Source organism: Mangifera indica, chromosome 6, assembly GCF_011075055.1.
Source record: "Mangifera indica cultivar Alphonso chromosome 6, CATAS_Mindica_2.1, whole genome shotgun sequence".
Classification (NCBI taxonomy): domain Eukaryota; kingdom Viridiplantae; phylum Streptophyta; class Magnoliopsida; order Sapindales; family Anacardiaceae; genus Mangifera; species Mangifera indica.
The window spans coordinates 7,746,741-7,761,436 of NC_058142.1; the positions used below are offsets into that span (position 1 = coordinate 7,746,741).

General features: G+C 34.0%; 3 protein-coding genes and 1 pseudogene across 14 annotated transcripts in view; all 4 read left to right on the plus strand.

Annotated features, from left to right (window-relative positions):
- The first annotated feature begins 938 nt into the window (after positions 1-938).
- On the plus strand, positions 939-7,831 carry LOC123218271 (annotated as a pseudogene).
- LOC123219010 (putative disease resistance protein RGA3) lies at positions 1,182-2,450 on the plus strand. Its single transcript, XM_044640663.1, has one exon. It carries the CDS (start codon positions 1,182-1,184, stop codon positions 2,448-2,450), a length of 1,269 nt encoding a protein of 422 aa, XP_044496598.1.
- LOC123219011 (putative disease resistance RPP13-like protein 1) lies at positions 2,724-3,986 on the plus strand. Its single transcript, XM_044640664.1, has one exon. It carries the CDS (start codon positions 2,724-2,726, stop codon positions 3,984-3,986), a length of 1,263 nt encoding a protein of 420 aa, XP_044496599.1.
- A 2,810-nt stretch (positions 7,832-10,641) lies between the features above and the next one.
- Positions 10,642-14,696, plus strand: part of LOC123218270 — a 28,657-nt gene continuing 24,602 nt past the window's right edge. Inside the window, exons 1-6 of one of the 12 annotated variants that reach the window (XR_006502657.1) lie at positions 10,642-10,955; positions 11,069-11,220; positions 11,368-11,644; positions 11,874-11,979; positions 12,068-12,123; positions 12,353-12,492. The gene's annotated coding sequence lies outside the window, so the exon portion shown is untranslated. Of the gene's footprint in view, positions 10,956-11,068; positions 11,221-11,367; positions 11,645-11,873; positions 12,140-12,334; positions 12,493-14,696 lie in introns of those variants that run through there. The other 11 variants (XR_006502650.1, XR_006502658.1, XR_006502660.1 and 8 more) reach the window with 11 other exon arrangements.

The window sequence follows — 14,696 nt, forward strand, 5'->3', positions numbered from 1 at the left end:
CCGTTAATCAACACATAGAAAGAGATGTGGAAACACTGGCAGCTGCTGGAGATCTCTTCTTTTAATTTTGTTCGTTCTTCTTGGAAAGGAGGTTGCATGGCTGTATTGTAGGAAAAATTTTCTGGATTCTTGTTAGAAGAGTCTAAAGAGGCGGCGCTTTATTTAATAGTGTTCACATTTGCCTTCGGGAATCTGCTTTTCTTAATTTTCTGCAATTGGTTGCTTCACGCTCATTCTTCATTATCTTGCTTAATTTTCTTCATTCTTCTTGGAAAGGAGGTTGCATGGCTGTATTGCAGGAAAGATTTTCTGGATTCTTGTTGGAAAAGTCTAAAGAGGCGGCGCTTTTTTTAATAGTGTTCACATTTGCTTTCAGGAATCTGCTTTTCTTAATTTTCTGCAATTGGTTACTTTACACTCATTCTGCATTATCCTGCTTTATTAAAGACCTTGCTTTATAAAAAGACAAATTAAAGCAACCAATAAATTGTAAAAGGGGCTGCAATTATTTTGCTTTCAGGAATCTGCTTTTCTTGATTTTCTGCAATTATTTGCTTTACACTCATTCCTAAGAATCTTTTTTTTTATAAGATACAAAGTAAAGCAAGTCAAATTGTCAAAGGGACAACAATTATGATTTTGCTTTAAAGAAACTTTTGGTAAACGAAAGGAAGGACAACCAACTAGAATAGATTAGGAAAATGCTTTATCACCATTCGCCCAATAGCAAGGTTTCACGTTGCCCAATAGCTAAAAATATAATATTATATAAATAAATAATAATTTATTATTATATAATTAAATAATTAAAAATTAAAAATAGTTTGCAATTGAAAAAGGTTTCATCTCACTAACCATGGCATTTAGGATTTGTGAGCACAGATGGCTTCCACTTTAAATCGAATTCTATTTTCTAGCCCTTGAAATGACAAAGGTAATTCTAAAATTTGAAATCAGTTATGACTAGTAGTTCCTGAAAATAGTTTTGACTAGTAGTTCTTGAAAATTTGTCTACTTCGATTCTACAAATTTAGCTAACCACGAATACATAATAAAAAAGTGACTTTGACTCACTGTTTAGACTTGTGGTGCTCGCCTTTGTTGACTGATTCAAATAAATTGGCACAAAATAAACAAGAACACCCATTTCTGTTTTGATCAGTTTCATAACATCTTTCATTATGGCTGAATTCCTTGTGGAGATGGTGTTGGAACAATTTGCTTCAATCACTCGTCAACAGGCAGAAGAAGGGATTAGGCTGATTGCAGGTGCTGACCAAGAAGTTCAAAGGCTTCAAAGCAACTTCGGGTCCATTCAAGCTCTGCTTGATGATGCTGAGAACAGACAGGTTAAGGAAAACGCCGTGAGAGATTGGTTAGCCAAGCTTAAAGACGTGTCTTATGACATTGACGATGTGCTGGATGAGTGGAACACGAAGCTTCAGAAATTGAAAATTAAGAAAGCTGAAGCTGCATTTAATCCACTGAAAAAGGTATGTTTCTTCATTCTTCACTATCTCGGTTGTAGACCATTGGTTATGCGCTATGACATTGGTGTCAAGATTAAAGATCTTGATAGAAAACTAAATATTATTGCTGCGGAAAAAGAGAGGTTCACCTTTAGATCAATTGCAAAGGGGAACGCAGATATACAACGGCCAACGACAACCTCTGTTGTTGATTTAACAAAGGTTTATGGGAGAGAAGATGATAAGAATAGAATTGTAGATTTATTGTTGAGTCAGAGTAGTTGTACGCAAGACCTCTACATCATCTCTATAGTAGGGATGGGAGGAATTGGTAAAACAACTCTCATCAAATCAGTTTTTAATGATAATAAGGTGAGCACTCATTTTGAGATTAAAATATGGGTATGCATTTCCGAGCCCTTTGATGAGCTTAGGATTGCTAAAGCAATTCTTGAATCTCTTACAAATAGTGCACCAAACTTACATGAGCTAGAAACTGTGGTACAAAACATACGTCAACTTTTAGACAGAAAGAAGTTTCTTCTTATCTTAGACGATGTATGGACTGAAGATCCAAAAAATTGGGAAAATTTGAAATCTTCTCTTACGTGTGGTTCTCCAAAAAGTAGAATTTTGGTGACCACACGAAAAAAGGAAGTTGCAAATGTCATAGGAACCACCAAAATTATCCTACTAGGGACACTTCCTGAGGATAAGTGTTGGTTATTATTTAGTCAAATTGCTTTTTCTGGAGAAACCATTGAAGAATCTAATGAATTGGTGGAAATTGGTAGGAAACTTGTCCAAAAGTGTAAGGGTTTGCCGCTCGCTGTAAAGACTTTAGCTAGTCTTTTGTATTATAAAAAAACTTTTGATGAATGGCAAAATATCTTAGACAGTGAAATTTGGGAAATAGAAAGGGTAGAACAAGAGGTTTTTCGACCTTTACTATTAAGTTATTGTGATTTGCCCTGTACTTAGAAAAAATGTTTCTTATATTGTGCCATTTTTCCAAAGGATTACAAAATATATGTAAGAAATTTGATTGGGCTATGGATGGCCCATGGTTATGTGAAGTCAAAGCCAAATAAAGATATGGAGTTAGTCGGCGAAGAGTATTTTGAAACCTTATCAATGCGTTCTTTCTTTCAAGATTTTGAAAAAAAACCTTATGAAATTAGAATAAGGTCTTGCAAAATGCATGATATGATACATGATTTTGCTCAATTTCTTACCCAAAATGAATGTTATGCAATGGAGGTTGCTAGTGTTGGGGAGCTAGAATTGGCCTCTACTTATGATAGAGTTAGACATTCAATGATAAAGATTCAAGAAGGGGCCTCATTTCCTAGCTCCATATATACTAGAAATACTTTTCTACGTAGCCTTGAGGTTGATTGTAATTACCATACTAACCCTAAGATAGTTTTGTCCAAATTAGTTGATCAGTTGGCATATTTAAGGTCACTATCTTTGACAGATTGCTCCATTGAAGAAATTCCTGTAGAAATAAAAGGGTTAATACACTTGAGGTATCTTGATTTGTCACAAAACTATAATATAAAAAAATTGCCCGAAACATTGTGTGAGTTACACAATCTACAGACCTTAGACATTAGGGGGTGTAGTGGTCTCAGAGAACTACCTCAAGGGATGGGAAATTTAATTAACATGAGACGTTTGTTGAATTGGGGAACTAGTATAAGTTACATGCCAAAAGGTTTAGAACGATTGACTGGTCTACGAAGATTAGGAGAATTTGTGATAAGTGATGGCAGTTATGGTAGTAAAGCATGTTCCATTGAATGTCTTAGAAACTTCAAAGGCCTCCAATATCTTGATATAAAAGGCTTTGGAAACTTGACAGATGCAGCTAAGGTCAAGGGAATAGAATTAATCAATAAGAAAAACCTGCGTGATTTGATTGTAGACTTTGAGGGGAGTAACAATGAGGGGCATGATTATGAAGAACTTCTTGAAGCGTTGCAACCACCCCCAAATTTAGGGGAGCTATCGCTGCGAAATTATAAAGGCAACACTATGTTCCCTAATTGGATGGTGTCATTAAGCAAATTGAGAAAGTTAACTTTGTGGGATTGTATAAACTGTGAGCACTTGCCTCCTCTGGGTAAGTTATCATCCCTTGAAAATCTTTTCATATGGGGAATGAAGAGAGTGAAAAGAGTGGGTAATGAGTTTTTGGGAATAGAGAATGATACCACATCAGCATCTTCATCAGTAATTGCTTTTCCAAACTTAAAATATCTATGTTTTATTGATATGGAAGACTGGGAAGAGTGGAATTACGATATTACGAAGAGAGAAGACGGAGATATTACAGTCATGCTATCTCTTGAGACCTTGGAAATTGATGACTGGCCCAAATTGACATCACTGCCTAACCATCTTCGTCAGATGTCAACGTTGAAGAAGGACTTTCATAATTGTACTCTTCTCGACGAACACAGAACCGATAACTCATCATCATCTTCAGCAAGCCATCAACTGCAACAATGATGCTGTATATGCGCAAAGATACCAACTTTGAATTCTCAAACACCTAGGGATGCCATCAATGTAACTCGCAGGTGATTTCCTCTCTTATTTTTTTAATAGTAATTTAATTGTATTCTTTTTAATTTTTGGAATAAAATCAAGTAATATTTAATACTTGTACCATTGCAATTGTAAAAACCAGGAATTTTAAAGCTACATATTCGTACATTGATTTTTCATGGTGGATGTTCACTGGCAAGAAGGATTTTCCTTTTCCTGCAAACACAGCATTGATTTCGCATTTCTGATTTGACAAGACCATGAATTCTCAAGCAGCTATTGCCGCCTTTACTCTGGTAATTTTCTCTTCAAGAAGTAGATAATTTAAGATACATTCTATGTTATGTTAGTGTATAAATGTAAGCAATAAGATAACGTTTGGTAATATTAAGTTATGTCAAGTGCCTGAGCTTTAAATTTATAGTATCACATTTTCCTCATCAGTTATTAATATCTCCAAATTGAAATCTCTCTCTAATATTTGTGGAAATGGAGGAAGCGGAGATTAGAATAATGAGACTCAGACCTTGCTAAATAATCTTGCTAGCCTCAAATTAAGGTCGCTGACAAGTCATCTTGTTGTATGGCAACATTGGAGAACAAGATAAGTGGATGTCCAATACTTTCATCAATCTCCACCCAATACTAACCAAGATCTCCCAGGTTCTTTCTGAACTTTGATTTTGCATATGTGCAAAGAGATAACCTTCTGAATTCTCTAAGGGCTACAGTTGCCATCAGTTCACTGGTAATTTCTCTCTTCTCCTTTTTACTCTGTTTTTGTTTTTATTTCACAATGTAAACAGTCAAAGTATTGAGTGAAATCCTATGCTTTGTTATTTTTAAAACAACTGAAGCTTTTATAACCTTAATGAAATCATTAAGTGTCTTGGTGAGCAATAAAAAATATCATATTGAATGTTTTTCTTTTGTTTTTAAGCTGAAGAAAAATAGTTGTGCACAAGTATTAAGAAATCTGATACCATATGTTTTTCAGGACTTGGACTATTGCAGAGTCTCCTCAATCAGAAATTCTGTTTCATTGTAAGATTCCTATGATGATTATATCATTCAAAAACACTAGTAACACCCCTAGATTCTCATCTTCGTTTAAGTAGAACAGTGATGAACCTACTTTAGAGTTGTTGAAACACCATGTGGTAAGTGCTTCCATTAGTTTTTGATACCAAGCCTTAGGAGCTTGCTTCAGTCCATTGAGAGCCTTATGAGTTTACACACATAGAGTGCTTGGTATTTTCTATTAAGTGCTTGAAGGTGCACTTATATGCAGTGTTTTTTGGGATTAATTATTGAAAATTAAGTTTGATTTGAGTGATTATGCTTAATTGTGTTATAAATGTGTTTTCTGGAATCATGGGTGTATTTTGTGTGTTTCCATGTCTCAGTTGTTCAAAATGATGTTTTGATGAAAAATGACGCAACAGAAGAAAATGATGATGAGTGAAAACAAATGGATTGAGAATTAAAGTTGAAACGAAAAAGATGTGACATTTCAAAGAGTGGATTCTCAAATTCAGAGTAGACGAGTCAATGCCTTCACACAAAAAAGTGATGTTGTGACATTTTAAACTCATATTTTTCAGGTGGAGTTATAAGAATTTTCTGCACAATTCGTTCCTCTGAGAAATCTATACCAAACAACCTCACTTTGTTCACTAGGCTTAACAACCTGTCAAAATAATCTTTTTATGTTTTCTGTCTCCTTCATGTTTGCATTTCAAACTCTCTGATCAAGTTGAGCATTTGCATGTTTTTATTTCTTTCATTACCCTGGTATTCCTTTTTAAGGTAGTCCTGTATGTCTTTTACAGACATTAGATTTATGATCCCTGTGAATATTTTGCTTAACATAGTAGAAAATAGACAAGCGGCAGCTTTGTATTTCTTGGTCTTCCTTTCCTTGTGGTATTTAAATTGAGCCATTGTAGGATTGTCTCCCAAAGGTCTAATGCATCAAGATGTCATTTTAGTAGCCTAAGCTTGATAATTATCACCATCAAACAATAGCGGTGTAATAGATGAGAAGGTTATAGCATTTTCCATTATTTGACAGCTGTTATGATTTTGGTTTAAAGTTTATGTTTTAGCTTGTGTCTATGACCTCTTTCAACTCACAAATCCCTCAAGATAATAGCTTTGGTACCAATTTGTTGTTGTATTGCACTGAATGAAAGCAAAACAAAAAGAAAGAACTTTTATGAAAGACAAGAATTTTGGGACTGGAAAAGTATTAATATTATCTTGATTCAATGCATATCCTTAAATACAAAAAATTTTACACAGAAAAACTAAAAAATGTCTTTGAAAATAAACAACTAACTTCCTAAAGACTTTCCTAGTAGACTTATTCTTCATTTACATCCTAACAACATCACAGTTTTACATATCAGCAGATCTATCAACAGCTTGCAGTTTCAAGCCACAGGGATGTGATTTCCAGAAACTGTGTTGTTCAACCAGTCTTTGGGGGCATCAGATGAAAAATGAAGATACCCTTGCATGCCTGTGGCGCTAGCCAGCAAGTCAGTGTTGCTATCTTTTCAGATGTAAGGACTGACCTGTATTAGGAACTTTTCTATTTCTCGGGTTCAAAATTTCAAAGCATGTTATTATTAATCAAGAACAGAAGTTCACATACATATTCTAACTCGATTCCAAATGTTTATTCTAGTTGTAGAACTTAATGGCATAGTATTTTTGATCAAACTGTCTCTTCCACCAACTGGCATAAATAGAACGTTCCAAGAATCTTGAGTCACCACTCTTAAATGTAAGGCTAAGGCCAAACTTGCCATCTTCAGATAATGCTGGATATAAAATCAGGTACTCTCTGTTTCCATCACCACTAGTTCTCTATATTATCATCACTACATACCTGAAAACCGTACCCTTTTGTTCATAACATCTTGGTAATCTTTTCATTTCTCACTTCAGCAGTTCTTTCTCCAACTTCTTGTAGTCTTTATGGTTTGAGATGCAAATTCAATATTTTTGCAAATTATTACACATTTTATTTAAGTTTTTAGGTGTTTGATGATTGATGAATATCCGTTGCTAACACAATTGAAATTCTCCTTTTCTCCATTTTTTATGGGTTAAATGAAATAGGACTGAAGTTTTAATTTTCCACATGTACTTCTGTTCATTTCTTTTTGTTACCATTGCATTGACTCCATCCATGTCGTGTATGATAAGAATGTTAATCCTTTCACAGAAGATAAGCATGGAGGTGTTGGAGGCGATCAAATTTCTCAGGTTTGCTCTAGTCTTACCCTATTTGTCCCTCTGGTTTCAGTTTGCAAAGGCAAATTCATATTCACATGAATTTTTTGATTTTGTTTCAGATTAAGCTGCAATGCCCAGACGAGTTCTTGATCAGTGTGAGTGGTCACTACAGTGGTTTACGGTAGCAGCCTTGTGATCAGATCACTGACGTTTAAGAGCTACAAGAAAACCTACGTTCATGGAGTTGAAGAAGAGGCCCCATTTACTTTCTCAATGGATGGGGGGCTGGTTCTGGGTTTCAAAGGAAGGAGTGGTTGGTATCTTGATGCAGTTGGCTTTCATTTATCCAATAAACAATCAACAAGACTCCACAAGGTCCAGAAGAAGTTTCAGAAACTTGCAAGCAAGGCTTCAAAATAGTCTGCTACCAAGGAGACTCACAAAATCTCAGATTTAACACACATTATAAGTTGTATTATGAACCAATACTTAAAAGGGTGAACACTTGCATGGAATATATATTTAATTCATACAGCATATATTTTGAATTTTTAGTTGTATCTCCATTGCTACATTTCTGAATAAAAACATAGCTTTATTCAAGAAGCTGCCTCAACTATAAATATGCATGTAACTATTTGTCAATCACAAAACTTGAAATCAAGGTATTTTCATGCCGTGGAAAAGAAGAGAATCAAGACATTCCCAAACCACTGCCACTAGAAATTTCAGAAGGTAACAAAGTATAGAAAATATGTGAACTGGAGATGATGAAATCGAATATGGAGGCATTTTATATTACAGGCATACTATCAAGCAGAATCTGAAACAGGCTAGGGAACCATATCTTTGTAAGAAAGCATCAACTTTGTGAGCATTCGGACCTCAAGACAGTCATATCATGTACACAGTTCATCCACCGTGCTTCCAAGTTCCAAATCCAATACTGAATCCCAATTCAGTTATTAAAGAAGAATGAAACAAAACTACACAGGGAATCTGCACTAGTTATTTTAAGGAAACGCGCCAACATGTGTCTTTATCAAATAGGGTTAAAAGAAGGGAGCAAAATTATAAGTACAAATAGATTGTATTAATAGTAAGATTATATATATCTATTTTGAATATATAAATATGTGTCATTAAGTAATTAGTTAATTTTAAATTAAAAATAAAATAATATCTTACCATATAATAATATCTTACCATACAAATATATATTTTTAAAATGGTTATGCATATCATTACTTTCTAATTAATTGAAAGACCAGAAATGTAATATTATTTTAAAAAAAAAAACGAAGTCAGTATAACATTTTTTAAGGACTAAAGTGAGGGGCCAATGATGCTCCGCCTTTGTTGATTGATTCAAACAAATCGGCACAAAATAAACAAGAACACACATTTCTGTTTTGACCAGTTTCATAACATCTTTCATTATGGCTGAATTACTTGTGGAGATGGTGTTGGAACAATTTGCTTCAATCACTCGTCAACAGGCAGAAGAAGGGATTAGGCTGCTTGCAGGTGCTGGCCAAGAAGTTGAAAGGCTTCAAAGCAACTTACTGTCCATTCAAGCTGTGCTTGATGATGCTGAGAACAGACAGGCTAAGGAAATCGCCCTGAGAGTTTGGTTAGCCAAGCTTAAAGACGTGTCTTATGACGTTGACGATGTGCTGGATGAGTGGAACACGAAGCTTCAGAAATTGATAATTAAGAAAGCTGAAGCTGCATTTAATCCACTGAAAAAGGGATGTTCCTTCTTTTTTCACTATCTCGGTTGTAGGCCATTGGTTATGCGTTATGACATTGGTGTCAAGATAAAAGATCTTGATGGAAAACTAGATATTATTGCTATGGAAAAACCGAGGTTCAACTTTAGATCAATGGCAGAGGGTAACAAAGAAATAGAGCGACCAATGACAACCTCTCTTGTTGATTTAGCAGAGGTTTATGGAAGAGGTGATGATAAAAATGCAATTATAGATTTTTTGCTGAGTCAAAGTAGTTGTATGCAAGACCTCTGCATCATCTCTATAATAGGGATGGGAGAAATTGGTAAGATAACTCTTGCCCGACTAGATTTTAATGATGATAATGTAAATATTCATTTAGAGAAAAAAAATATGGGTATGCGTCTCCGAGCCTTTTGATGAGCTTAGGATTGCCAAAGTAATCCTTGAATCTCTTACAAATAATGCACCGAACTTATATGAGTTAGAAACTGTAGTGCAAAACATATGTCAACATTTAGAAGGAAAGAAGTTTCTTCTTGTCTTGGACGATGTGTGGATTGAAAATCTTAAAAATTGGGAAACTTTGAAATCTTGTATCATATGCGGTTCTACAAAAAGTAGAATTTTGGTAACCACATGAAAGGGGAAAGTTGCAAATGTCATAGGAACCACTAAAATTGTCTCACTAGGTGCACTACCTGAGGATAAATGTTGGTCTATGTTTAGTCGAATTGCATTTTTTGGAAAAACCAATGAAGAATCTAATGAATTGATAGAAATTGGCATGAAACTTGTCCAAAAGTGTAAAGGCTTACCTCTTGTTGTAAAGACTTTAGCAAGTCTTCTGCACTATAAAAGAAAATTTGATGAGTGGCAAAATATCTTAGAAAGTGAAATTTGGGAATTAGAGGAGGTTGAGCAAGTGATTTTTTGTCCATTACTATTAAGCTACTATGATTTATCCCCTATTTTGAAAAAATGTTTCTCATACTGTGCGACTTTCCCAAAGGAGAATAAAATAGAGAGAAAACAATTGATTCGGTTATGGATGGCTCAAGGTTATGTGAAGTCAAAACCAAATAAGGATATAGAATTAGTTGCTGCAGAATATTTTGAAACCTTAGCACTGCATTCTTTCTTTCAAGATTTTCAGAAAAATGCGTAAGATATTAACATATGGTCTTGTAAGATGCATGATATGGTACATGATTTTACTCTCTTTCTTACCCAAAATGAATGTATGCAGTAGAGGCTGCTGGTGCTGGGAAGCTAGAATTGGATTCTTCTTATGATAAAGTAAGACACTCAATGATAAAGATTCAAGAAGAAGCCTCATTTCCTAGCTCTCTTTATACTAGAAATACTTTTCTATGTAGCCTTGCTGTTGATTGCAATTATGGTACTTACCCTAAGATAGTTTTGTCCCAATTAGTTGATCACTTGACACGTCTAAGGTCATTATCTTCGAATAAATGTTCAATTGAAGAAATTCCTCTTCAATTAGTTGATTGCAATTATGGTAGTTGGAATGAAGAGTGGGCAATGAATTTTTGGGAATAGAAAGTGATGCCATATCATCATCTACATCAATTATTGCATTTCCCAAACTGAAATTTCTTTCCTTCTGGAGGACGAAAGAATGGGAAGATTGGAATTACGATATTACTAATAGAGGAGATGGAGATATTTCAGTCATGCCATCTCTTAAGACCTTGGAAATTTTAGGCTGCCCCAAGTTGACATCACTGCCAAACCATCTTCGTCAGATGTCAACTTTGAAGAAGGAATTTTATAATTGTCCTCTTCTTGACGAATAGAGAAAACTGATAGCTCATTATCATCTTCAGCAAAACATCAATTTCAACAATGATGCTGCATATGTGCAACGACACCAACTTTGAATTCTCAAACACCCAAGGTTGCCACTTGCCATCTATGTAACCCGCAGGTGATTTCCTCTCTTTTCTTTTCTAATTAGTAATTTAATTGCTTTTTTTTTTTAATTTTTGGACTAAAATCAAGTAATAGATAATACTTGTAACATTGCAATTTTGAAACCAGGAATTTTAAATCTACATTTTCGTACATTGATTTCACATGCTGGATGCTCACTGGCAGGAAGGATGGTCCTTTCTGCAAATAAATCATTGATTTCACATTTCTGAAATGACACGACCATGAATTCTCAAGCAGCTATCGCCTTTGCTTCTCAGGTAATTTTCTCTTCAGGCAGTAGTAATCTTAGATACATTCTATGTTATGTTATTATATAAAGGTAAGCAATAAGATTACATTTGGTAATCTTAGGCTATGTCAAGTGCCTGAGCTTTAAATTTATATTATCACATTTTTGTCATCAGTTACTAATATCTCCAAATTGAAATCTCTCTCTCATATTAATGGAAATGGAGGAAGGGAAAATAGAGTAATGAGACTCAGACCTTGCTAAATGATCTTGCTAGCCTCAAGTCAAGGTCGCTGACAAATCATCTTATTATATGGCAACATCAGAGAACATGATAGAAAAGATCTAATACTGTCATCATCTCCACCTGATACGAACCAAGATCTCCCAAGCTCTTCTCAACTTTGATTCTGCATATGTGCAAAGAGATGATCTTCTGCATCCTCTAAGAGGTACGTTGTCATCAATTCACAGGTTATTTCTCTTTTCTCCTTTTTATTCAATTTTTGTTTTTATTTCACGGCATAAACAGTAGAAGTTTGAATGAGATCCTATGTTTTGTTATTGTTATAACAAGCAAAACTTTTATAACCTCTTGAAAAAATAATGAAAGCATTAAGTGTCTTGGTAAGTATTAAAAAATCTCATACTTAATGTTTTTCTGTTCTTTATAAGCTGCAGAAAAAAAGCCATGCACAATTGTAAGTATTAAGAAATTTGATGCTGGATGTTTGCTCAAAAGGACTTGGAACATTGCAGTCTCCTCAATCAGAAATTCTGTTTCACTGTAAGATTCGTAACTGCTATTTGTCCATAGGATAACTTACATAGCATTACAAGGTTTTCTCATATTTAGATGATAAAATCATGTGCAGACTTGATAATCATCCCCTATTCCCCATCGTGGGTGAAATGCTGAAAATAGAATGAGGTATATGTTACTACCACTTTCTTTCTTTCTCTCATTTCATATCTTAGTTAATTGGCCCTAAGTTAGGAAATGGGCACTCAACATTTTTTTAACCTTTTATTTAGAAAAAAACTGAATGTTAAACTTTTCCCCACATCACCATTCAACATAAATTTGTGCCAAGACTGAGTTTAAAAGTAGGGCAGATTTAGGGTACCTGAATCAATCATAGACCTTGATTTCTTGACAGGCAAATTTAGGCGTTGAAGACAGGAGGATGTCGAAGAGTGGTAGATGGGCACGAAAGAAATCTATGTTAGGAAAAGTGATGGGATTGTAAAAGAAAGAAAGGTTGCGTTCTATTAGAGATGGCAGGGAAAGCCGAATGAAGTTTGTGGGGAACTGTAATTGGTATGGTGATGATGACAAGTTGTATAAAAGAGAATTAGGTCGGGTTAGGTTTCGTCGGTTTGGATTGCATTAGTTCAGGCACTTGAGTTGGATTTGATTTGTGTAATTAAGTTGGAGGGATACGGGTTTGGGTGGGGCGGATGTGATATTTGGATTTAGGATCTAGTCTAGTGTTTGGGCCGATTGGATTGGATGGTTTTAATTGAAATTGGGTTGGGCTAATTTGCTTTGGGGTGTTTAAATGGTAATTGGGTTAGATCAAATATGAGTGGAGTGGGCTTAGAGACATAAGTTGGGATTAGGCTAGAGTTTTTAAAAGAGGTTAGTTAAATTGAATAGGTTTGTTTAGGGTTTTTTTTCACTATCATGTTCGGGCTTGGTTGGGTATCGGGCATTGAATTTAATAGAATCGGACCTGTGTTTAATTAATTGGGTTTTTTTTGGGATAATGGACCAGGTAGCGGTAAGACTACACTTGTCTTTTTTTTGTTCTTTCACGCCTCTTCTAAAATTGTTGTTTTGCTCAGCAAAATTCACTCAAGCTTAATTCACAAAATAGAGGCAGAAAAACAGAAAACAGAAGCTACTAAAGTGTATTTTTCAGAGAAAAATTTAGATAGAGAGAGCTTGATATATATTGATGAACTAAAGATTTCATATACAAGCATTAGAATAATCCTTTTATATTGTGAACCGGAGATGATGAAATCGAATATGGAGGCACGCCCAAGTTTAGATTCGTTGACTAATTGAACCTAATTGGGAAGATAGATAACAAAAGTGTTAGGCTCTAAAACTTACCTCTGAAAAAAATTGGATAAAACAACAATTTGGTACTCATGGAAAGCATAACACTTAAGAAAACACTACCACCAAGGATAGTCTCCATGATGACTCAGAGCTTTAGGAAATCATAGAAACATGTATTTAGTTTGAGTCATATTTTATTATTAAAAATAAAATATTATTACAAAAATAAATTATTTAGAAAATTATAGAGTATAAAGTGTTATTGTCTTAGATAAAAATTGTCAAATATAAATTATTATTGTGTTTGGTTGAATGAAATAAAATATTACTAATATATTATTTTACTTAAATATTTTTTGGTATAATTATTTTAAAATATTATTCATATTACTTATTATATTAATTGAAAATAAGAATATTATTGTCCTAAAAAATTAATAAATAAATATAAATATATAATAAAATAAAAATTATCTTAGAAATATTTTAATATCTAAAGTGAAGTTAATAATAAATTTATATTTTATATTACTTATCACATTACCATTAATAATAAAAGATTATCGAAATATTTTATATTAGTTTTTTTATGAGAGATTTGTGTCCCTACATTAAGGTTGATTACTGGCAATAAAATGTCATTCTCATCATCTTTCTCTTCTTTTGAGTCATCCACTCTAACCTCCATGGAAGACTTTTCCCATTTTTTGGCAATCTTTTGTATTTCTCTTTAAGATAAGAATACTTAAAATTAGGATTTTCATACCAAAAAGTGTAAAAGACCTTGTCGGCCATGACGAAGGCTTTCTTAAGATTAGCATTCTTGAGGTCATCTTGTCCTTGTTTAGGTCTATTTGCTGCTTTCAAAGTTTTCTTGAATTGCAACATATTCTTGCACAAACTCTAATTGAAGAAGATCCATGAACCTTTCGTGTTCCAAGCAAAGATTGTCAATACTAGCTCTATAGCTTTGGTCCACACCATGCAAGCTATCTCAACAATATCTACTTTCTTTACTCTAAAACACACTCAAGTCACATTTCTTCTTTAAACTATTTAATCCTTGCTTTTTCGTAGGAAGTATTAAAAGCCTTAAAGTATGATTTTTCTTCCTTGTCTCATTTTTCTTCCTCTAAGGGACCTAGGCCTATGTAAGAGTTAGCCCAGGCCCGCTCTCAAATTTAAGAAAGTTTCAAGAAAAATGTTTGGGTGCATCCTAAAAAAATAAAAAATGAGTTACTTAAACTCACTCTTAATTGTAAACAACTTTGAAAAAAAGAAAATTTAAGATATATTTCTAGACCCAGCCCCAAATGAGTCTAAAATTATAATTAAATAATATATTTGTATTGATGCAAAATAATACCCAAAACCCAGTGTAAAATTAAATTAGACAATCACTCAAACACTCATTTAAGTATAAAATTGAATTA